Source organism: Physeter macrocephalus, chromosome 5 (genome assembly GCF_002837175.3).
Source record: "Physeter macrocephalus isolate SW-GA chromosome 5, ASM283717v5, whole genome shotgun sequence".
Taxonomy (NCBI): Eukaryota; Metazoa; Chordata; class Mammalia; order Artiodactyla; family Physeteridae; genus Physeter; species Physeter macrocephalus.
This window is the reverse complement of record NC_041218.1, coordinates 89284081-89304751: the sequence shown is the minus strand read 5'-3', so window position 1 is coordinate 89304751 and position 20671 is coordinate 89284081. Positions and strand designations below refer to the sequence as shown.

The window sequence follows — 20671 nt, the reverse complement described above, 5'->3', positions numbered from 1 at the left end:
ATATGTATATGTATAACTGATTCACTTTGTTATAAAGCAGAAACTAACCATTGTAAAGCAATTATACTCCAATAAAGATGTTAAAAAAAAAAAAAGAATGCAGTGTTCACAGTACTCCTCCTAGCTTAGATGGAACTCTAAGAGGCCTAGTTTTCTTCATAGGTTCAACTAAGAAATGACTATGTTAATGAATTGATATAGAAAACATTAAAATCAACTATAAAAGTTTAAAAAGCTTACAACTAATATCGCAAATTGTAATTAAGTTGTATTACATTTTTGGACATCATTTTTAAATTTCATATTAAAATAGTCATCTCAGTGTACTATTTTGTTAATAGCTGATACCTTTTTAAAAATCTAAAAGATACCTATAAATAGCTAGAAATAATAAAAATATAGAATAGTTACTTTAATTTCAGCTCTCCTATTGCTTAGAAGAAAATAAAAGAGAATCTCTTTAGAATACATTGCCTTTTGTAAGTAAATTCTAATACTGAAATTTCAAAGTTCAGCGTATATTTGCTGTGTACCTACTGTGTGCTAAAGACCATACTAGGAGTTAGTATAATAGGAGAGATAAGAAAAACATTACTGCAATACTGTGTGACTTGTATTGCAAAAGAAAGGATGGAAGCCAGAGAATACCTAGAACCTGTAATAACGATTCCTTATCACCATATTGTTGCATTCTGCTTCTTTTCCTTAGGGTTGCAGTCGGCTGTTGGTCACAGTGGATCTAAACCTCACTAATTCTGAGTTTATCCAATTTTACTTCATGTATGGATGCCTGATCACACCAAACAACCGTAACCAAGGTGTTCTCTTGGAATATTCTCTCAATGGAGGCATTACCTGGAACCTGCTAATGGAAATCTTCTATGACCAGTACAGTAAACCTGGGTTTGTATTCTATTTTATCTCTTATAACTAGTATGTTGAGCAAAGATGCTTGGTAAAGCCTGCCAGCAATCCATCACAGGGACCACAGGGGACCTGGACCACACTCACCAGTAGAGGATGCCTCTGAGACCAACACGAAGACAAGGTTTCTGAGCTAGATAAACAGCTGGTTTGGGGTTTTTATTTCAAAAAAAACTAGTTTGTGAATCCACAAATAAGATAAAATACACAATCACAATGCCAATAATGAATAGACCCACTGTAAAAACTCATATAAATTAATGAATATATGATAATTCAACAGCATTTTGGGAAAGTGGAAGCAGAAGAGTAATTTATTTGTTTGTTTATATAGTGTTCACTCCATTTTAGGGAATTGGGGGCTAGAAAATAAACACAAAATGTAAATATCCTTAAGAAGCCTAGAGTCTATTTTTAAATTCCTTATTGAAAAAACCTGAAGAGGGCTTCCCTGGTGGCGCAGTGGTTGAGGGTCCGCCTGCCGATGCAGGGTACACGGGTTCGTGCCCCGGTCCGGGAGGATCCCACATGCTGCGGAGCGGCTGGGCCCGTGAGCCATGGCCGCTGAGTCTGCGCGTCCGGACCCTGCGCGTCCGGAGCCTGTGCTCCGCAACGGGAGAAGCCACAGCAGTGAGGACCCGCGTACCGCAAAAAAAAAAAAAAAAAAAAAAAACCCTGAAGAAACACAATGTATGGGTCATTTTTAAGAATATACTCTTGAAGGGCAAAAAACAATTGCGGCTGATTAGAAAAGTCCAAAAGTTGTTAAAAAGGAAAAGAGCATATTTATTAAAGTAGGAGGAGGAGAATAGGGAAGAGGCAGGTGATACAGGAGAGAAAGAGAGAAGGAGAGAAGGTTTGAGGAGAGCAGAGCAGAGGGGAGAGGAGGAGAAAGGAGGGGAGGGGAGGAGTGATTGCAGCCCAGTCAAGAAACAGAATAAATAAAAGGAGAAACATAGATAATCTCAGTGCATGGCAAACCAGGTACAAGCTAAAAATTATGTAAAATAAAAACAATCAAGAATCTTGTAAATGATCATTTAAATTCAACGTATCAGTCAAGAATATGTTCAGCTGTGAATTACAGAAAACCTAAAATAACTTAAAAGGTGTTTTTTCCTCTCTTATGTAAGTTAGATCCGGAAGGAAGTAACCCAGAGCTGCTACAGCGGCTCTACCAGGACCAGAGACCCAGGTTCATTATACCTGGTACTTCTGCCACACTCAACGCTTGACCTGCATCTCATGGTCTGAGAGGACCCACATTCCAGCCTGCAGGCAGGAGGATGGGGCAAGAGCAGTGTGCTGTCTCTCTTCAAGGACACGTCCTAACAGTTGTCCACACTTCCTTTCACATTCTCATAGCCAGAACTTAGTCACAGAGACACACCCAGATGCAAGGCAGTCTGGACATGGTGTCTTTATTCTGGGTGATTATTCGCCTCGCTAAAAAGATAGGCTTCTAATATGAAGGGAGAGTGGGGAATATGGCAATTGAGGAAATGCCAGCAGTCTCTGCCATAAGCAAAAGTTTTAAATACTGCACTTGCATTGAAGTTGGACGCCAATAAAGGATTCCAGATAGAAACTAAGTGGTACACAGTGTAATAGTGCAAAAAAATGTGCTCACCTATTAGTAGGAGATAGTAGGCAAGGCAAGTAAACTGTTTATGGAGAAAGTTATAATGACTGTCACATATGAGTTCCTGAACACTTTAACAACATAATATACAGGGAGAAGGAAGTTATGTTTCTGTAGGGTAAAAGCATAACTGTCTAAACCACTTTAGTTCTCTGAAGGAGAAACAAATTCACCAAGGTAGGAACAGTGGTCATAATTTATTTACACTTTTCAGCAGCCTTGGATAAATTTCCACTCCAAAGGTTTTTAAAAGGTGGTCAAGGATTTATCAGGAAAGAGAAATGAAGATAAAAGATTGTTGCTCTGGATAAAGAAGTGTGATTGTGTGTCCCTCCAGGAACGGATAGATTTCCGATGTTATTTAATACATTTTAAAATATTAATTAAACATGCCAATTCAAAGGAGAAAAATTATAGAAAGCTCTTACAAGGTGAGCATACAGAAAAAGAGGGAAAGGAGGGGCACAGGTGAGCTTCAAAACTGAGATGCATGAGGAAATGAACATTGGAAAAGATTATTTACCTAAAGACTCATGGTCTCCAAACTGCCCGTTACTACACAGCTGAGGGTCTGGGATTCACAATCTACACTTCCCTTCCCTAAGACCAAGATCCACTGAGTTATCATGGCCCAAAGGGTGAACAAAATGATGGACATAATCAAAAAAAGTGTTTAAGGGACTTCGCTGGTGGTCCAGTGGCTAAGATTCTGCACTCCCAATGCAGGGGGCCCAGGTTCGATCCCTGGTCAGGGAACTAGATCCCACATGCCACAACTAAGAGTCCACATGCCTCAACTAAAGATCCTGCATGCCGTGACTAAGACCCAGAGCAGCCAAATAAATAAAATAAATAAATAAATTTTTTTTTAAGTATTTAAAATCCAAGTACTGGAAATCCAACTAATAACATCCTAGCCGTAAATGGATTTTATTGCCCCTCATCTGGAATACTTCCTACTCTTCTGGTCATTATACTTCAAGGAAGACATCAAAGAGAGAAGAAGAAGGGAACATAAAATCAACAAGGAGATAGTATAGTAGGCAAGGAGTAGACAGTAGGCAAAACTAAAATAACAAAACCTCTTCCATGTGAAAGACGAAAACCCAGGGGTCATATTGAAGCCCTCCGCTTAAGGGCTCTTCCCAGGATGAACTGCAGTGCTAACACGCAGAGGCAGCCCTGGAATGTAAAGGGAGGTAGATTAGCATGGATAAAAAGATGAGACTTTATGGGAGGGTAAACCTCAGGAAATTATTTTCCCCAACAGACTTTGAGTCGCGAATATCATTTCGAAGGGGTTTGATATCTTCCTGGGGTTTAAATGCATCATTGTGATTAAGGGGTATTTCCGACCTTATTTGTAGCTGGTTAAGATTCATGGTGGAGGGTGGAGCCATGTGTTTCCATGTCTGTCTTTGGTGATTGAGTCAGGGGCAGCCTGCTCCGCTTGTTAGCCCATGGTTCTCACTCAGCATTTCTAAGTATAATGTTTTCAATAAAGCATAAAGTCGATGTCAAACCAGGCAACTGATGAAGTAATTACATATATCCTGGTACTCTCAGGCTGAGAACCTAAATGTCCTGCCACAATCTAGTGTCCAAATTCCAAGCAAATTTCTGGTACACATGGGAGTGGAATAAAATCAAGGTGGCAGGGGAAGGAAACAGATGAAATCAACCCCTGAGTGGCAGAAAAAAAGTCAGTATTGGTTTATGTCTACCAAAGTGCATATACCCTATGCCTACTGGCAAGCAGAAAACTGTCGGGTCCCTCTCAGGCCTGCCCAGGGACAGTTAGAGCAAGAGGGTAGTTCCAGGATGCTTGAATTTGTTCACATTCTATTTCCCCAATTTAGTGATTTGTGAGACTTCGTAAAATTAAGACAGTTTATCGTGGTTTTTAAAAACGATTTTAGCTAACGTCCTCTCCTCATCCTCCATGTGACATGTAATATCTTATCTCTGGTTGCACATCCCTTCCTCGTATGAGACATTTGACAAGACTTCCCCCCCCCCACCCCATCCATCATTTTCTTCAGATTCGTGAATATCCTTCTCCCCTCTGATGCTAAAGAGATTGCTACTCGTTTCCGCTGGTGGCAGCCAAGACACGACGGCCTGGACCAAAACGACTGGGCCATTGACAACGTCCTCATCTCAGGGTCTGCCGACCAGAGGACCGTCATGCTGGATACCTTCAGCAGCGCCCCAGTGCCCCAGCACGAGCGTTCACCCTCGGACGCTGGCCCTGTGGGAAGAATTGCTTTCGACATGTTTATGGAGGACAAAACCGCAGGTAAATTTTTCACTGATGCTAAATGAAAATCCATTTGGGTCTTTTCCAAAAAAGTGGAATGTGGAACCTTTTACAGATTCTCAAGTGGTACAGAAACAGTGAAAAGGGTGTCACCCTTTTGCTTCTCTCAACCTTCCTGGTTTACATTGTAACTAAATCTTTTCTTTTGGTCAAGCCAGCAACTTTGTTTTAATAAATAGCATTCAATAATTAACAGGGTAATTTTCTTTTTAAAAATTTTCATTTCTATGTTTCTTGTTTTTTATTTTGGTTAGAAAGCCAACATTTTTGGGGCATTTGTTTTATTCTCCAAGGACAAGTGCTTTGTTTTGCTGCATGTCAGACGTGTTTGTGATGGTATTTCATGTTTTCAGAAGTGTCCAAGGTCATTCTTGTTATTCTTCATTCTTGATAGGAGTATCACAGTGTCCCGGTGAATTGTCAAGGATCTCTCCATGCTGTTCTTATTTTTAACGACTTCTTTTCATTTGGTGACACTCTCCTGGTCACCTTTTATTTTTTTTTTTTTTCTGGGTACAAAGTATTTTATTTAGTTTGTTACTAAAAGTCTTCACACATACATAGCTATTTTAAACAATGGACATCATGTTTTAAAGAAATATAAACAAAGAAAAGAATTTAGCCCAACTGTTTTATACAAACTTTGCAGTATCAGAAATCCTACAGATTATCATCATTTTATCTAATTAAATATATTCTACTGTCCAGGACCTGTTTTTATCAAGCCAATTATTTCTGGCTTTGGCCATCTTCTCTGCTACTATTGATATTGCAGGTCAAGAGAATACACACATAAGTTCTTAAAGTCATATATACTGAGTTTTCTAGAAATTATAAATTTTTATAAAATCTTACTCAAGATGGCTAGGTTTTTAGAACTGTTGGCTTATTTCTTTTAGTTCCTGGGTGAGATTTACATTATTTTTATGCCTGCCATAAATTTCTTAAAGTGCTTAAGATTTGTCTGAGTATTGAGTCAATGAGGACTCTCAACCACTGCGCCACCAGGGAAGCCCTCCCGCCCTTTTTTTAAGTGGTGTCGTATATTAAGGATATGGCTTTGTCATGCCACATACTTGGTTATACTACATAAAACGTGGTATCTTCAGGTGAAGTAGTGATGTTTAATTACACATATCATATCAACACTGCAAGTGCTATCGAATAGATATACTATACCACTATAGAGTCATCAGACAGTGGGACTGTGCCATATCCAACTCTGCACTAGCCTCTTGCATAGAAAGGACAATCTGGTTGTATTTTACAATAATAAGACTGATAAGAACCTTCTGGAGGAGTGAAATCTATGCTGAAGACAGTTGAAATGTGAGGAATTTTAATAACTTAAAATACTTAATTATTAATTATTAGTGTTTTATTTTAAAAGCAACACGTGTTCAAAGTGTGAAATTAAGAAAATACAGAAAATCATAAAGATGAAAATGAAAATCACCCAGAGGATAACCATCATCAATATTTTGATATTTTTCTTAGAGTCTTTTTTTCTATGCCTTTATATAATCGTATTTTTAACAAAATTATAATCTTAAACTATACATATTTGTAGCCTGCTTTTTCATTTAGAAGTAAATCCTTAACGATTTCCTCTTGTCCTTAAGTATCTTTGAAAATATAATTTTAATAGCTGTATAGTATTCCGTTATAATTTTTATCATTTTAACATTGAATATTTAGATTAATTATTCTTATTAATTCATTTATTAGTAAAAATCACCCTTTTAAATAGAAAAAGCTTAAAATGTTCTTCACCACTACCAAGTAGTCTTACTCTTTCAAGAAGGTTATTGAGAAGACTTACATAGATCTGATTCAGAACTTTGCTAAAGTACTCATTTATTTTTCCCTATGTAATGGCTTACATAAGTGAGTTTATGATCAGAGAATAATTTAAGTACAACTTCTGTACGAATAAAAGCAAATACCTATTTTTCAAGTACCTAAAATAGTGATTTTTACTTTAGACTAATTCGTGATGTACAATTAAGCTCCTGCTTGTCTTTCAAAGACAGTGCTCCTGGAAAGTGTAATATCTACTTATATAAGTAGTTTATGATATTGTGGAAGAGATTGGTGTTAGCTGATTAGTGTAAGCCCTTTTTCATCAGGATTGCAGAATTCTAGCATAAAATAAAATATGTACCCCAGAATAAACTCAGGGTATTCTTATTGGAATTCAAATTTCTGTGCCTTTTGATTCTTGAGTCCTGTATCTGTGCTGTAGGACTAAATGTAGCTGCAAATCCCATGGAATGAAAACTTAACAGATAATGGCATTGTGGTAGCTATTTGAGTCCTGGAGGTAAACTGCTTGTTCTACAGACATATGTTATGCTCAGACGAAATCAAAAAGACACAACACTAGTGAAGGCTCAATTCCAATTAAATTGTTTGGTCTCTTCTCTGACTCTTCTGAGGCCAGCCAACTCTGTGATTTGCACAGTAACCCAAGCCTCCAGCTGCACCCATTCATCTTCACTGTGAATGCTGGAGCTAACCAGGAAACTGCCAGAGAAACGTTGGACCTATGAAATCAAAGTGTATCATGAATTAGATGAAATTTACAGATATGTTTAATTTCTAACCTTTCTGGGATAAAATCATTATGTTAAAACACCTCTTTCGGGCTTCCCTGGTGGCGCAGTGGTTGGGAATCCGCCTGCCAATGCAGGGGACACGGGTTCGTGCCCTGGTCCGGGAGGATCCCGCATGCCGCGGAGCAACTAAGCCTGTGCGCCACGGCTACTGAGCCTGCGCTCTAGAGCCCGCGTGCCACGGCTGCTGAGCCCGCGTGCCACAACTGCTGCAGCCCGCGTGCCTAGAGCCTGTGCTCCGCAGCAGGGGAAGCCACTGCAATGAGAGGCCCGTGCACCGCAACGGAGAGTAGCCCCCACTCGCCGCAACTAGAGAAGGCCCGCGCCCAGCAGCGAAGACCCAACACAGCCAAAAATAAATAAATTAAATAAATAAATGTATTTAAAAAAAAAAAACAAACACCTCTTCCGAAAGGGAAAGGGAATTGTGATGGACACGAATGTGTGCACACGCGCACGTGTGTGTGTGTTTGTGTGCGTGTGTTTGAGAGAGAGGGACAATAGGATTATTCTGCACTGATCAGATCATAACCTTGCTGCTTCAATTTTCCTTAGACTCCTAGAAGCTTTTTAAAAAAAATCACTTTATTGAGGTGTAATTGATGTACAAAAAGCTTTAGATATTTAATGTATACAATTTGATGAGTTTGGAAATAAGTGTTCCACCCATGAAACCGTCACCACAGTAAAGGCCATAATTTATCAATCACCTCCAAAAGTTTCCTCCTGCCTCCCCTTTTTTAATATTGATTTTTCTGTTATGGTAAGAGCACTTAACATTAAGATCTCTCTTAGCAAATTTTTAAGTATGAAATGCAGAATTGTTAACTATAGGCCCCATGTTGTACAGTAGATCTCCTGAACTTATTCGCCTTGCATTACTGAAACTTTGGGCCCTTTGACTGACAAGTCCCCATTTCCCCCTTCCACTATTCTACTCTCTGGTTCTATGAGTTTTACTATTAAAATTTTTTTAATTGCCCAGAAGGTACTACCAAAATTTGAATAGAAATAGCTAACTCACTTGGCTATCATGTTACTAAAAATCTTCCTCCTTTAGATTCTGCCTAAAAAGTTAAACACCTGTCAGAAAAAGAAACGGGTATACATTTTCCTTTGCTTTTCATCTGTAACACATACAATACACTCTTTCTTTCTAAATGTAGACTTAGCTAGTATTGGATACTTGATATATCTCAATCTCTCAGTATCCATGTTCCTAAAACGATGTGCTTACATTAGTGTTTTGTCTATGGATGGTATGTAATAAGAGAGATTTCTACTTAAAATAATTCTAGATTTTGCCTAAAGTGAAAATTTGTTTCAAAGTATTTTTGTCATAAATCTGTCATAAAATTTTTTTTCTTTTTTTAAGTAAATGAGCACTGGCTATTCCATGATGATTGTACAGTAGAAAGATTCTGTGACTCCCCTGATGGTGTCATGATTTGTGGTAGTCACGATGGAAGAGAAGTGTATGCAGTGACCCATGACCTGACCCCCACTGAAGGCTGGATCATGCAATTCAAGGTGAAAATGTGATGACCTCAATTACATAAATAGCCATATACCAGCAATATAAAAATGAAAAAAATTGTGGAGACAACGATCATACAATATTTTATTAACTTAATACATACTTTGAAAAATGAAATTTAATATTAAGATAATATATCAATACATCCCTACTATATATAACTTAATGATTAAAAGTATTTTATTTTTGAACTATTTCAAGATGAAACTTACATAAGAGTAAATGTGTTTCTGTCTGGGATTAAATACTGATAGAGCAAAATATTGATAAATAAAATGTAGGATACTGATTTCAATTCCCTGAGTTTAAATCATTATATGATTTAGGCAATTATTTTCCTTTAAGAGAAGATTAAAGCTATTGCGGTTATACCTACTTTTTTTTTATACCTACTTTCTTTACAAAAGCATTTAGTGTTTCTGGAGAAAGAAAATTGTAGAAAACAAAGGCATGATTAGCATTAATGCCAACATCAATTTTGGCCAAGATTTTATTTCAATCAATTTATTCTGTCTATCTCAGTCCCACTGTATTAGCAACAAATGTTGCATTATGACTATCTCCATCAACAAAGGGTTAGGGTCGAAAGTACCTTCTGTAATTACTTCATTGCATCTTACTTGTAGTTGAAAGTGATTTACTGAGAGTCATAAATTGTAAAACAAAACAGTAAACTTGGTAAAGCTGTTAGTAATCCTTCTTGGTCGAGCATTCTGCCAAACAGAAGTGCCAGACCATTAGCACAGCAAACAACAATTTGTAAGAGTAGGCCCAGGCCTACCAAGGCAATCAGCCAGCCATGGCAGAAGCACAGATTTCAGCTTCTCTCCAAACTCCCTGCACAATATCTGTGGCACTTTCTATAATCTGTCACCTTGGGCAACCATGTCAACTCCGCCGTCTATCAGCAGAGCAAATAATGAACCTGAAAATACAGAACAGATGTGGTTGTCTGTCAAGTGATCAGCAACTTTCTTGCTACCAAGTCTTTAGAGCAGAAACATGTAATATGGTTTTAATACCTTAATAATCTTGCATTTCCGTTTGTTAGATCTCTGTTGGATGTAAAGTATCTGAAAAAGTCACCCAGAATCAAATTCACGTGCAGTACTCTACTGACTTTGGTGTGAGCTGGAATTATCTGGTCCCTCAGTGCCTACCTGCAGACCCAAAATGCTCTGGAAGTGTTTCTCAACCATCTGTATTCTTTCCAACTAAAGGATGGAAAAGGATCACCTACCCACTTCCTGACAGTTTAGTCGGAAAGTAAGTAGAAAATTAAAATAAAGCCTAGTTCTAAGCACTAGAAGTAGGTTTAGGGACACTGTGGTCAGCCTGAAAGTATTGTGTAATTGTGGATAAAATGCTCTCTTCCTCCCTAACTCTAAAGGTTCTCTCTAACTGGTGACCTCCATGATGAGCTAATTTAAGGAGACCTCAAATTGTAATCCTCAGACTTGTCAAGATAGGCCTTGACAGGCCCTTCCATTTTCCATACCTCAGTGTCTGAAAATGGGGACAGAGCAATAGTGATGGCCTTGGAGCCAGTTGAAAACATGTATGCTACCTTATGGACCTTGTAAATTGTGGTCCACTGTACATCATACGCTTTCCACATTACTGCCTTGTCAATTCATGATAGACAGAACCAAGAACAAAACCTAACTCATCATGCTATTTGTACAAATCCTAACTCTTCATGCTATTTGTACAAATGTAGTTTGTAGGTAGGTTTCATTTTTTTCTTATCAAAGCATTATGTTCTGCACCTGCAGTGAAAAGTAATTAGCTGGAGCAGTAGTGTGCCAAGATGATTAAACTGTTTTTTGAAAAGTATGTGGATAAGTTAATTTAGGCAATTACAAAAAATTTCCAAAGATGCCACAGGTTGCAACTAAGACCCGGTGCAGCCAAATAAATAAATATATATATATATTTTTTTTTAATTTCTCTTCAACTATAAAATTAGGGGAAAAGATACATTAAAGAAGATGACAGGTATACTTCTACCATATGAATCACAGTTTCTGGCTAAATGAAGAACCTTCTTGTGAAACAGAGTTAGGATATAGGACCAGAACATATAGAACCTTTGAATAAGGTGCTTACACATGGCAAAAAAAAAAAAAAAAAAAAAAAGTCCCTTAGAGATCATTTATTACATGACCACTCACAGTTTTCTGCTACAAATCTAAAGGGCTTAGTCAATTAACATGCTAGAAAACAATCAGGATACTTTCAGCTGCAGGTAACAGAAAACTCCATTCAAATTAAAATTAAATGTGGCTCAATTGAAGATGAAATGTATTATATCTATAATGAAAAAAACCCAAAGATAAGTGGACTCTAGGATTGGTTGATTGACAAGCTCAACAGTGTCTTCAAGGACATTGTTATTTCTTACTCTCTTACTCTTACTCTTCGCTCCACTGTCCACACATGGATGTCACACTCAGTCTTCAGGCTGGTTCCCCTCGTGAACATAGATGACTTCCAGAAAGCTGGAGCACAGTGCATCCTTACCTGTGTCCAATGGGAGAGAGAGAGAGAGAGAGTCACTTTTCTTTCTAACAGAGCTGGAGCAAGTGCCTCCTTGCATCCCATTGGTACAAATTAGTTCAAGAATGCCCGTTCCTGACTCCGTCAATAGTGAGGGGCATTATATTACAGTGATTATCTCATATGACTCATCTGGGCTGAAATGGATGCTGGGGAGCCACCACAACCTCATTTCCTCGTTTCCCCCTCCTGTCTTTACTCTGTTTTTTATAATGAGGTATAATTTACATTCAGTAGAATGAACACATTTTAATTGTTCCTCACAGTGAGTTCTTCCCATTGTATAACCCGTGTAACCACCACATGAAACAAGATACAGAACATTCATATCGTCCCAGAATGTTCCCTCATGCACTGTGAACTCTTTCGACCAAAATAGGGTGGCACATTTTAATATAAGGTTAATTATGAGGCTTGTATTTTCCCCAGAAGACAGAGAGCAATGATGAAATTGAAATCTCAGGGAAATTTTCCTTTAATATATAACCCTTTCAAAATTGTTTTCTAATTAGCACAGTTACTCTGAGAATGTTCATTATCTTTGGGGAATTCAGAAGTTGCTGTTTCCCAACCACCTGAGGGCCGTGTGTATGCTGACAAGGCTCTGTCAAAGGATTGATTCACCTTCTGTACAATTTCAGGAATACGATTAATGAATCGAAATTGTGTCGCAGCCACTGGACTCCAGTTCATAAGCCACCTGATTTATGATAGTTACGGATTTGCATTTTTAAATGTTCCTTTTGCTTGAAATAGAGATTCCACTGTGGTTTTGGTGGGTTTTTTTTTTTTACAAGTTTACTCACATATTTTAAAATGTAAATTGAACTGGCTTTAAACTTCCATTTCTAGAGAGATAGTGGTACTCTGAAGACATCTTTTATTAACCCATTTCATCTTATCAGAATGATTTAAATGTTTTTTCTCTTGACTACTGAATATACACGCAGGAAAATGGACCTGAGTAAAGTTAACTTTTGTTCTTCACCCCTTTGCTCTTGTGTTACCAATAGTCCAGTAAGGTTTAGGTTCTATCAGAAGCACTCAGATATGCAGTGGGCAATTGACAATTTCTACCTGGGCCCTGAATGCTTGGACAGCTGCAGAGGCCATGGGGACTGCTTAAAGGAACAGTGCATCTGTGATCCGGGATACTCTGGGCCAAACTGCTACTTGACTCACACTCTGAAGGTAATGTTAAAGCCCCTGAAGGAAGCATGTACTCGCATTGCGGACCGTGCATCAAGAACCAACTGAAGAGTGAGACTAATAATTTATAACCACATTCTTTGGGGCCCCCAGTAAATAAATCCTTTGTATGGAAACTTTAAAAATATGTATTAGGTTTAAAGGTTCTGGATTCCTAAATCAGTCTCCAAGGTGGGGGGCACATACTCCCAGGGAGAACAAGACAATCAATCAGGGAATATTGGGGGGAAAAGTGCTAAAACATGTTTTATTTTATCTTACTCCTTTAAATTTTCAATTTTTGTTCATGTTTCATAGAATCATAATAAAGTACAAAAGTATTTTTATATAATATATAAAGAAATAAGTATATTTTGAGAGTACATGCTTAAGTAATGTTTTACCAGTAGGAGTATTACTATACTCAACTTTACAGTTGTTTTATTTTAAGATTCTAGATTTTAAATTCCAATTATTAAACATTATTTAAGCAGTGTAAATGATCTTCAATATATGATGGAAAAGAATACTGTGGATATATCCTGTTGGGTTTCTTTTAATATCTTTTGGAAAAGCATTTGAAATCAGCTCTAATTTTTTTCAAGTCCAAGATGTATTTCTGTATTGTCTTAACTATTCCGAAATTATTCTTTAAAATTGTTATTTTTAAACACATGCCACTTAATTTTTTCCAGACTTTCCTGAAGGAACGCTTTGACAGTGAAGAAATCAAGCCTGATTTATGGATGTCCTTGGAAGGTGGAAGTACTTGTACTGAGTGTGGGATTCTTGCAGAGGACACTGCACTCTATTTTGGGGGATCCACAGTGAGACAAGCTATTACCCAAGATTTAGATCTCAGAGGGGCAAAGTAAGTCAATTTTTTGTTATTTTTGTCACAACTTAGCAAATTGGCCCCCGAACCAGAACGCATGTGTGGAAGAAGCTGTTATCCAGGACTTGAGTAGACAATTTGTTCTAATTAACTGTTCTGACGGATAATATGTGCTTGCGTTCAGATTCCTGCAATACTGGGGGCGCATCGGTAGTGAGAATAACATGACCTCCTGCCATCGGCCCATCTGCCGGAAGGAAGGCGTGCTGTTGGACTACTCTACTGATGGAGGCACGTTTTGGGGGTGAAAGCCACGCCCTGGAGCAGATTGCCACATTCCATCCAGTGCCCCTCAGCAAAGTCCCTGCAAAGCTTTGCTGACCTGGCAGTGCAAATAGTGAAAGCCACAAAGAGAAAGCTATAGACCTTAGTTGCATTACACGTTCTATATATATGTGTGACTTCTGTGTTATACAAAATCTACCCAAAAAGGGACAAGAGAGAAATCACATTTAAAAAAATAAACTCCAAACTTTATGAATAAAGAAAATAATCACTATGCTTAGCTGAAGCTTGATTATAAATGATACAATTAAGAAATAAATTTTTGCTTGGTCTTCCAAGTAAAAGATAATTTTAAAAACATTTTAAAGTGTTTTAAAAAGCTTTTGTGTGAACAAGCATGTAATAAATGCTATAGAAGAGCTACAAGAAAACGTCATTAGTTGTGAAAAAAGATAGTCAATTCGTGAGTCTGTCACACACTATTTTAACAACATTCTGTTTCATTATTTTGAAGTAGTTGAAACCAGGCCAGTAGTACCATGAGGTCTTTAGAAAATCAGCTTTAGCAGATAGGTATCATTCTTAATAACTGGCAGACAAATAGATGACCGTAAAGTATTTTAGGGTATTCAAAAAGTGTGTTCTTAAGTAATGTAAACATTCCACCTACTCTCTTATCAGTTGATGACAGAAGCTTCATATTCGTCCAACAAATCACAAATTGCATAGAATTTTAATAGCTGTATTTTAAAATACTAGGAGTTATTGTCCAGAAACATGCAAAACATGGGTTTCTCATTATTTATGAGAAATAATGCATATAGGAGTCGAGAACAAAATTTTAGAAGCAGAAAGTATATAATTTTTACTTAAGTGTTTCTATTTGTGGCCAAGTATTTCTAAATACCCTTCTTCCCCTTATATCATCAGCCTCATTTTGAAACAATATGTATAAGTGGGGAACACTTACATTAAAGTCACTGAAATCAGTCCTCATTATCTGGCTGAAGATTTCTTTGGGAAATTTACGGTAACTGCAGTATACTGGTGGTTTGTGGTGTTTTTTCCAGATATGTTACTTTTTTGGTGTATTTGCTTTATAGGAATTACTTGGACTTTGCTCCATGAGATGGATTATCAGAAATACATTTCTGTCAGACACGACTACATCCTTCTTCCCGAGGATGCCCTCACCAACACAACTCGACTTCGCTGGTGGCAGCCTTTTGTGATCAGCAATGGACTTGTGGTCTCCGGGGTAGAGCGTGCTCAGTGGGCACTAGACAACATTTTGATTGGCGGAGCAGAAATCAATCCCAGTCAACTGGTCGACACTTTTGATGATGGTAAGAAACAAGACATTGAACAATCTTTCCTGTGAGTCTTTCGTCTGCTTATGTCTTTACATGAGTTACTATATGAAAAGCCTTTAGATGAGTTCCTAGCACATATTTACTGATCAACGAATGTTAGCTATTATTTTGCCCAATAGTTTATACATCTTCAAGGTTGGCTGCTTGTTGAGATGTCAACTAAGAATTTATGTTGAAATGTCAACTAAGACTTTAACAAATCTCATTAAAGACAAAATGTCTCGCTCTAAGTATAATTTGAAATTTCAGTAGCCCAAGATAATTTCCGTTTCTTTAGGAATTTCTGTGCAGAGATACACATTGTATTGGTTTGAAAGTATACCAGGAAAAATTTTGCAATGGTGAAAGTTACCAGTCTAGCAATTACATTTTAAAAGTTGAGTAATCATTGTTCTAGCATTTGATAATCTTTTCTAGATGTGATTTCTCATCTTGGATTTATATATTATACCAATTAAATAAAATAAAAGTCAATCTTAAAGAGTAAGCAAAGAGCTAGAGCATAGACATTCAAGTAGTTCAACACTAAACCAATTAATTCAAGAGAATAACATGCCATATTGCTTCCAATTTACCTTAACAGAAGGCACTTCCCATGAAGAAAACTGGAGTTTTTACCCTAATGCAGTGAGGACAGCAGGATTCTGTGGCAATCCATCCTTCCACCTCTACTGGCCAAATAAAAAGAAGGACAAGACTCACAATGCGCTGTCCTCCAGAGAACTCATTATACAGCCAGGATACATGATGCAGTTTAAAGTAAGGGGAAGCGGCTCTTCCAGAGTCTGGCATTACATTTGGGGGAGGGGGTATAGAGAGAATACTTATTTGAACAACTCCAAGGAAATGATTGCTTTCATTCATTAAAAGAGACTTTATCTTATGAATAAAAGAAGTTATCTTTCACAAAGACCTTTATCTTGTAGGATTATTTGAACACAGGTTAAAATCTAAGTATATTGGGACATAGCAAGAAATGTAACTGTATTGTATCTCAGATATGTGATCTTGAGTTCACTTTTCCAAACTTGGAAATAAAAAGCTCAAATAGGCACATCTGCCTATTAGTTTCTTTGTCTCTGTCCCTTTCTGTCTGTCTCTCTCCTCCATTTCTCTACCACTTTCTCTTTATGCCTATTTCATACATCAAGCCACTTTGCTTCTTTATCTGTCCTTTTTCATTATGTCTTTCCATTTTTCTTTTGTCTCTGACTTCCAAAAACGAACCTGTACATTAGCCCAGTTGGAACTTCCCCAATCCTCAAAGATTTGAAAAGGACTCTCACTTCTTATAATTGCACATTTTATTCACATAGAAGAATGGAAGGGAAGGCATAGGAGGTAATTAATAGACAATTAGAGAGAAAGATAAAGCAATATCAATTAATGTCTTTCTCACTGCAGAACACACTAAAAAGGGGCATTACAGAAATGCAGTTTATTACTAGATCATTTTAAAGAGACAGACCAGTTCTAATACCCTTATTTAAAAAGATGTGCTACAATCACAATTAATAGTAAGAATCCTTATTAGTATAATAAAAATGTATTCACAGCTGGGAGAAGGGGAAACAGAGGACTTATTATGTATAGGGTTTCAGTTTTGCAAGATGAAAAATTCCTAGAGATATGTTGCAAAAAAAAAACAACAAATTTTCTGGTTTTCTCAGCTCTGTATTAAACTCTCCTTCAGAGACTGGAGGGGTGAGGCAAGCCCCCCAAATGCTACCACTCCCTCAGGACTGTCTTTAACTTAATGACATGAAGGATGCTCAAGGTCATGTCCAGTGTTAGACCACCCCTAATTCCAAGCCACATCCCTTAAGGCTTTCCCTCTACCAGGCTCACATCAGAGCATTTTTTGATTAAGTTGGTTGGGACCTCCTCTTTTGCGGCCTCTATCAACCCAGAACTGAAGAGACTGAAATTTTCTTCTCTAGCCAAGTCAGTTTGTTTCTTAAAAAAAAAAAAAAAGCCTTGTCCCCAGAAATTTAATGATTAACGTGTCACTAAATCTGCATTTTTACAGTCACCATAGAATGGTTACCTGTGTATGTGTGGCTGAGTTGCTTTGCTGTGCGCCTGAAACTATCACAACATTGTTAATCGGCTACACTCCAATATAAAATAAAAAGTTTAAAAAATAAAGTCACCATAGACTTTCTAAACACCATATCCAACAGCTTTCAGCTTTCACCCATTCCTCATTTTTCCTTTTCTTTGTACTATTTGGCACTCTTGTCCTTGTCTTCTCCAGCTCGTGAAATTCTCCGTGCTATTGGCTTCTGGGTTCTCTGCTACTTCTCCTCTTACCTTCTTGATATCCATGTCTGTCTCCTTTTTGGTTCCTCTTCTTCCCCCAACCTGGTAAATATCAGCATTTCTTAGTACTTCTCCCTGGCTTTCTTCTCTCTTCACAGACATTCTCACCTTTGGAAACTTCATTCATCCTCTGGCTTCAAATATCACATCTTTAAGAGCAACTCCCAAATCTGCATATCCAACCTTGACTGGCTCATCGACAGTCAATTCAGTACTTTTAATAGCCTGTGTACATTTCCACACCTCTGTCTTACTGGCACCTCAACTCAACATGTCTAACAGTGAACTTCATATCTTCCTGCCCCATGCCAACTTCTCTTTCTGATTTTCCTATTTCTCTTGATGGCACTGCCTGTCACCTATTCACTGGCTCTAAATTTTAATTTAATCTTTGACTTTTCACTTTTCACATCTAATCAGTTACTACATCCTTTTAATTCTAATTCTCAGTGTTCCTGGCACCCATCCCATCTCCTCTGTTTGTACTATTACCACCTTTATTCTGGCCCTAATTAAATGAGTAGGCCATTGAGTACTCCTTTCCTTTCTAATCTCTCTCCACTCCCACCTGTCTTCAACAGCACAGTCAGATTGATCCTTACAAAGCACAGCTTTGAGCCCATCAGTCCACTGCTCATTAACCCTTAATGACTCCCCACTGCCTACCAAATTAAGATCAAACACCTTTGACTACAACTCATGGTCTGTCAAACTCAACCAATCTTTCCAACCTCCTCTACCAATATTCCACGTACTCTACACTTAGACCAAAACACACCACACGCTGCACTCCAGACACGCCACAGTGCTTTCCCACCGAAATGTCTTTCTCCTGTCTCTACGTCTCAGACTCTTCCCATTCTTCAGGGACAGTTCACATACACTCTACCTGATGAATTCTTTTCTTTTTTTAAAATTGAAATATATTTGACATATAGCATTGTGTAAATTTAGGGTATACAACATGTTGATTTGATACATTTATATATTGTAATGTGATTGCCACAATCGTGATAATTAGCACCTCTATCACGTCACACAACTATCTTTTCTTTTTGTAGTTGGAATAATTTAGACCTCCCACTTCTGATGAACTATTTTCTAACCCACTTAACAAGATTCAATCTCTCCTTCCTGTGAAGCACCACAGCATTTTATTTGTATGTGTTCTGGTTTCCATTTCCACTATTGGAATATACTTTGTATTCTATCTCTGAAACCAGGGTTGTTTTATGAATAAACGCATAGTCTAAAGTTTTTAGCATTAACCTTCCCTAGTATCAGCACTGAAATAGGACTTATTGATTGAGTAGATGATTAGAACTTAAATTTGAATCACCAAATTTTTCTAGCATTTATGCATTATTGATTATTCAAGCATTTAATTGCACATAATATGGAATGCTTTTATTCACATGGAAATGGAAAAAGACTAGGAATAAATATTAAGTAATTAAAAATTGCTATTTTTAATTACAAATAAAAATTTAATGGTAGCATCAATGAAGATAGGATATCAATGAAAATGTTTTGAACCAATGATACTTTGTTTCTTTCCTTTAATTCTCCAAATACTGCTTTCCTTTTGACCAATTTATCTTCCCTAAATTTATGATTAAAATGTTATACTAATTAAGTAAATAGAAATAGTATTTTTTTAACCTTAATTCTCATCTCCTTGCAAAATGGCATGACTTTAACAAATCTCAAAAGAATGTATTCTTGGTGTCCTGGCAGGCTGCTTTGTAAAAGCTTCTCTGAATACTTCTTGATTACTTTTCAGAGTCATAATGAAGAGAGATGGGATTTCTAATTAATGAGAGGTATTATTTAATCTAGCCTGACACATATCAATTGTTTGCTTGTTTTAGATTGTGGTGGGTTGTGAAGCTACTTCTTGTGGTGACCTTCATTCCGTAATGTTGGAGTACACTAAGGATGCAAGGTTTGTGAAATAATGTTTTACATTTCCTCCAAACGTGAATATCCAATTGAAATGTTTGTCTATTTTTTTTTTTTTTTTTTTTTTTTTTTGCGGTACGCGGGCCTCGCATTGCTGTGGCCTCTCCCGTTGCGGAGCACAGGCTCCGGACGCGCAGGCTCAGCGGCCATGGCTCACGGGCCCAGCCGCTCCGCGGCATGTGGGATCTTCCGGACCAGGGCACGAACCCGTGTCCCCTGCATCGGCAGGCGGACTCTCAACCACTGCGCCACCAGGGAAGCCCATGTTTGTCTATTTTTAAGGCAGCTGCTTACAGGGGAGCATTCTTATGTATTAAAAGTGGCAGTTCCTTGGGGCTTCCCTGGTGGCGCAGTGGTTGCGCGTCCGCCTGCCGATGCAGGGGAACCAGGTTCGCGCCCCAGCATGGGAATGATCCCACATGCCCCGGAGCGGCTGGGCCCGTGAGCCATGGCCGCTGAGCCTGCGCGTCCGGAGCCTGTGCTTCACAACGGGAGAGGCCACAACAGAGGAAGGCCCGCATACCACAAAAAAAAAAAAAAAAAAAAAAGTGGCAGTTCCTGTGTATACATGTAAAAATTTCATTTGTATAAAATTCACACATGTATCTTATTTTAAAATTTTTCCTTCAAACCAAGAAAAATCAATGTCATATTACGCTGCAGCCAACAAACTTTACATTGTAAGTTAAGTAAGACACTACGTTTGTCCTCAAAGTGGAACCCTCTTTTATTCACGTTGCTTGTTCTCAACCAACCCTAATAAGAATATAGATCAATGAAAGGTCTGAATATGCTTTAGCTAGAGTCACACCTCCTAAAGCATAGTAGCAGCATCAGCCTGACAGAGGAAGGTTGCCTTGCTGGTGCTGGCAGGCCTGCCTCTCACCACCACTTTGAAAAATGAATTATAGTGAGAAAGTTTGGGTAGATAGAGAACTTTGTCAATCGACTCCAGGTGTAGTTCTTGTAAGAATATCAGTGGGAGGAAGTCGCTAGAATGCCACTCTGTTCCTGTGCCATCATTTTATTCTGTCATCTGTGAATATATATATATATATATATTTTTTTTTTTTTTTTTTTTTTTTTTTTTTTTTTGCGGTACATGGGCT

General features: G+C 37.8%; 1 protein-coding gene across 2 annotated transcripts in view; it reads left to right on the top strand.

The window, feature by feature from the left end:
- Positions 1-20671, top strand: part of RELN (reelin) — a 538742-nt gene that overhangs the window by 500405 nt on the left and 17666 nt on the right. For both annotated transcript variants that reach the window (XM_024115956.1, XM_024115957.2), the window contains exons 49-58: positions 710-903; positions 4609-4865; positions 8877-9031; positions 10090-10304; positions 12611-12788; positions 13481-13656; positions 13805-13911; positions 15009-15251; positions 15862-16037; positions 19472-19545. In XM_024115956.1, coding sequence (XP_023971724.1) covers positions 710-903; positions 4609-4865; positions 8877-9031; positions 10090-10304; positions 12611-12788; positions 13481-13656; positions 13805-13911; positions 15009-15251; positions 15862-16037; positions 19472-19545 — 1775 coding nt within the window. The remainder of the gene's footprint in view (positions 1-709; positions 904-4608; positions 4866-8876; positions 9032-10089; positions 10305-12610; positions 12789-13480; positions 13657-13804; positions 13912-15008; positions 15252-15861; positions 16038-19471; positions 19546-20671) is intronic.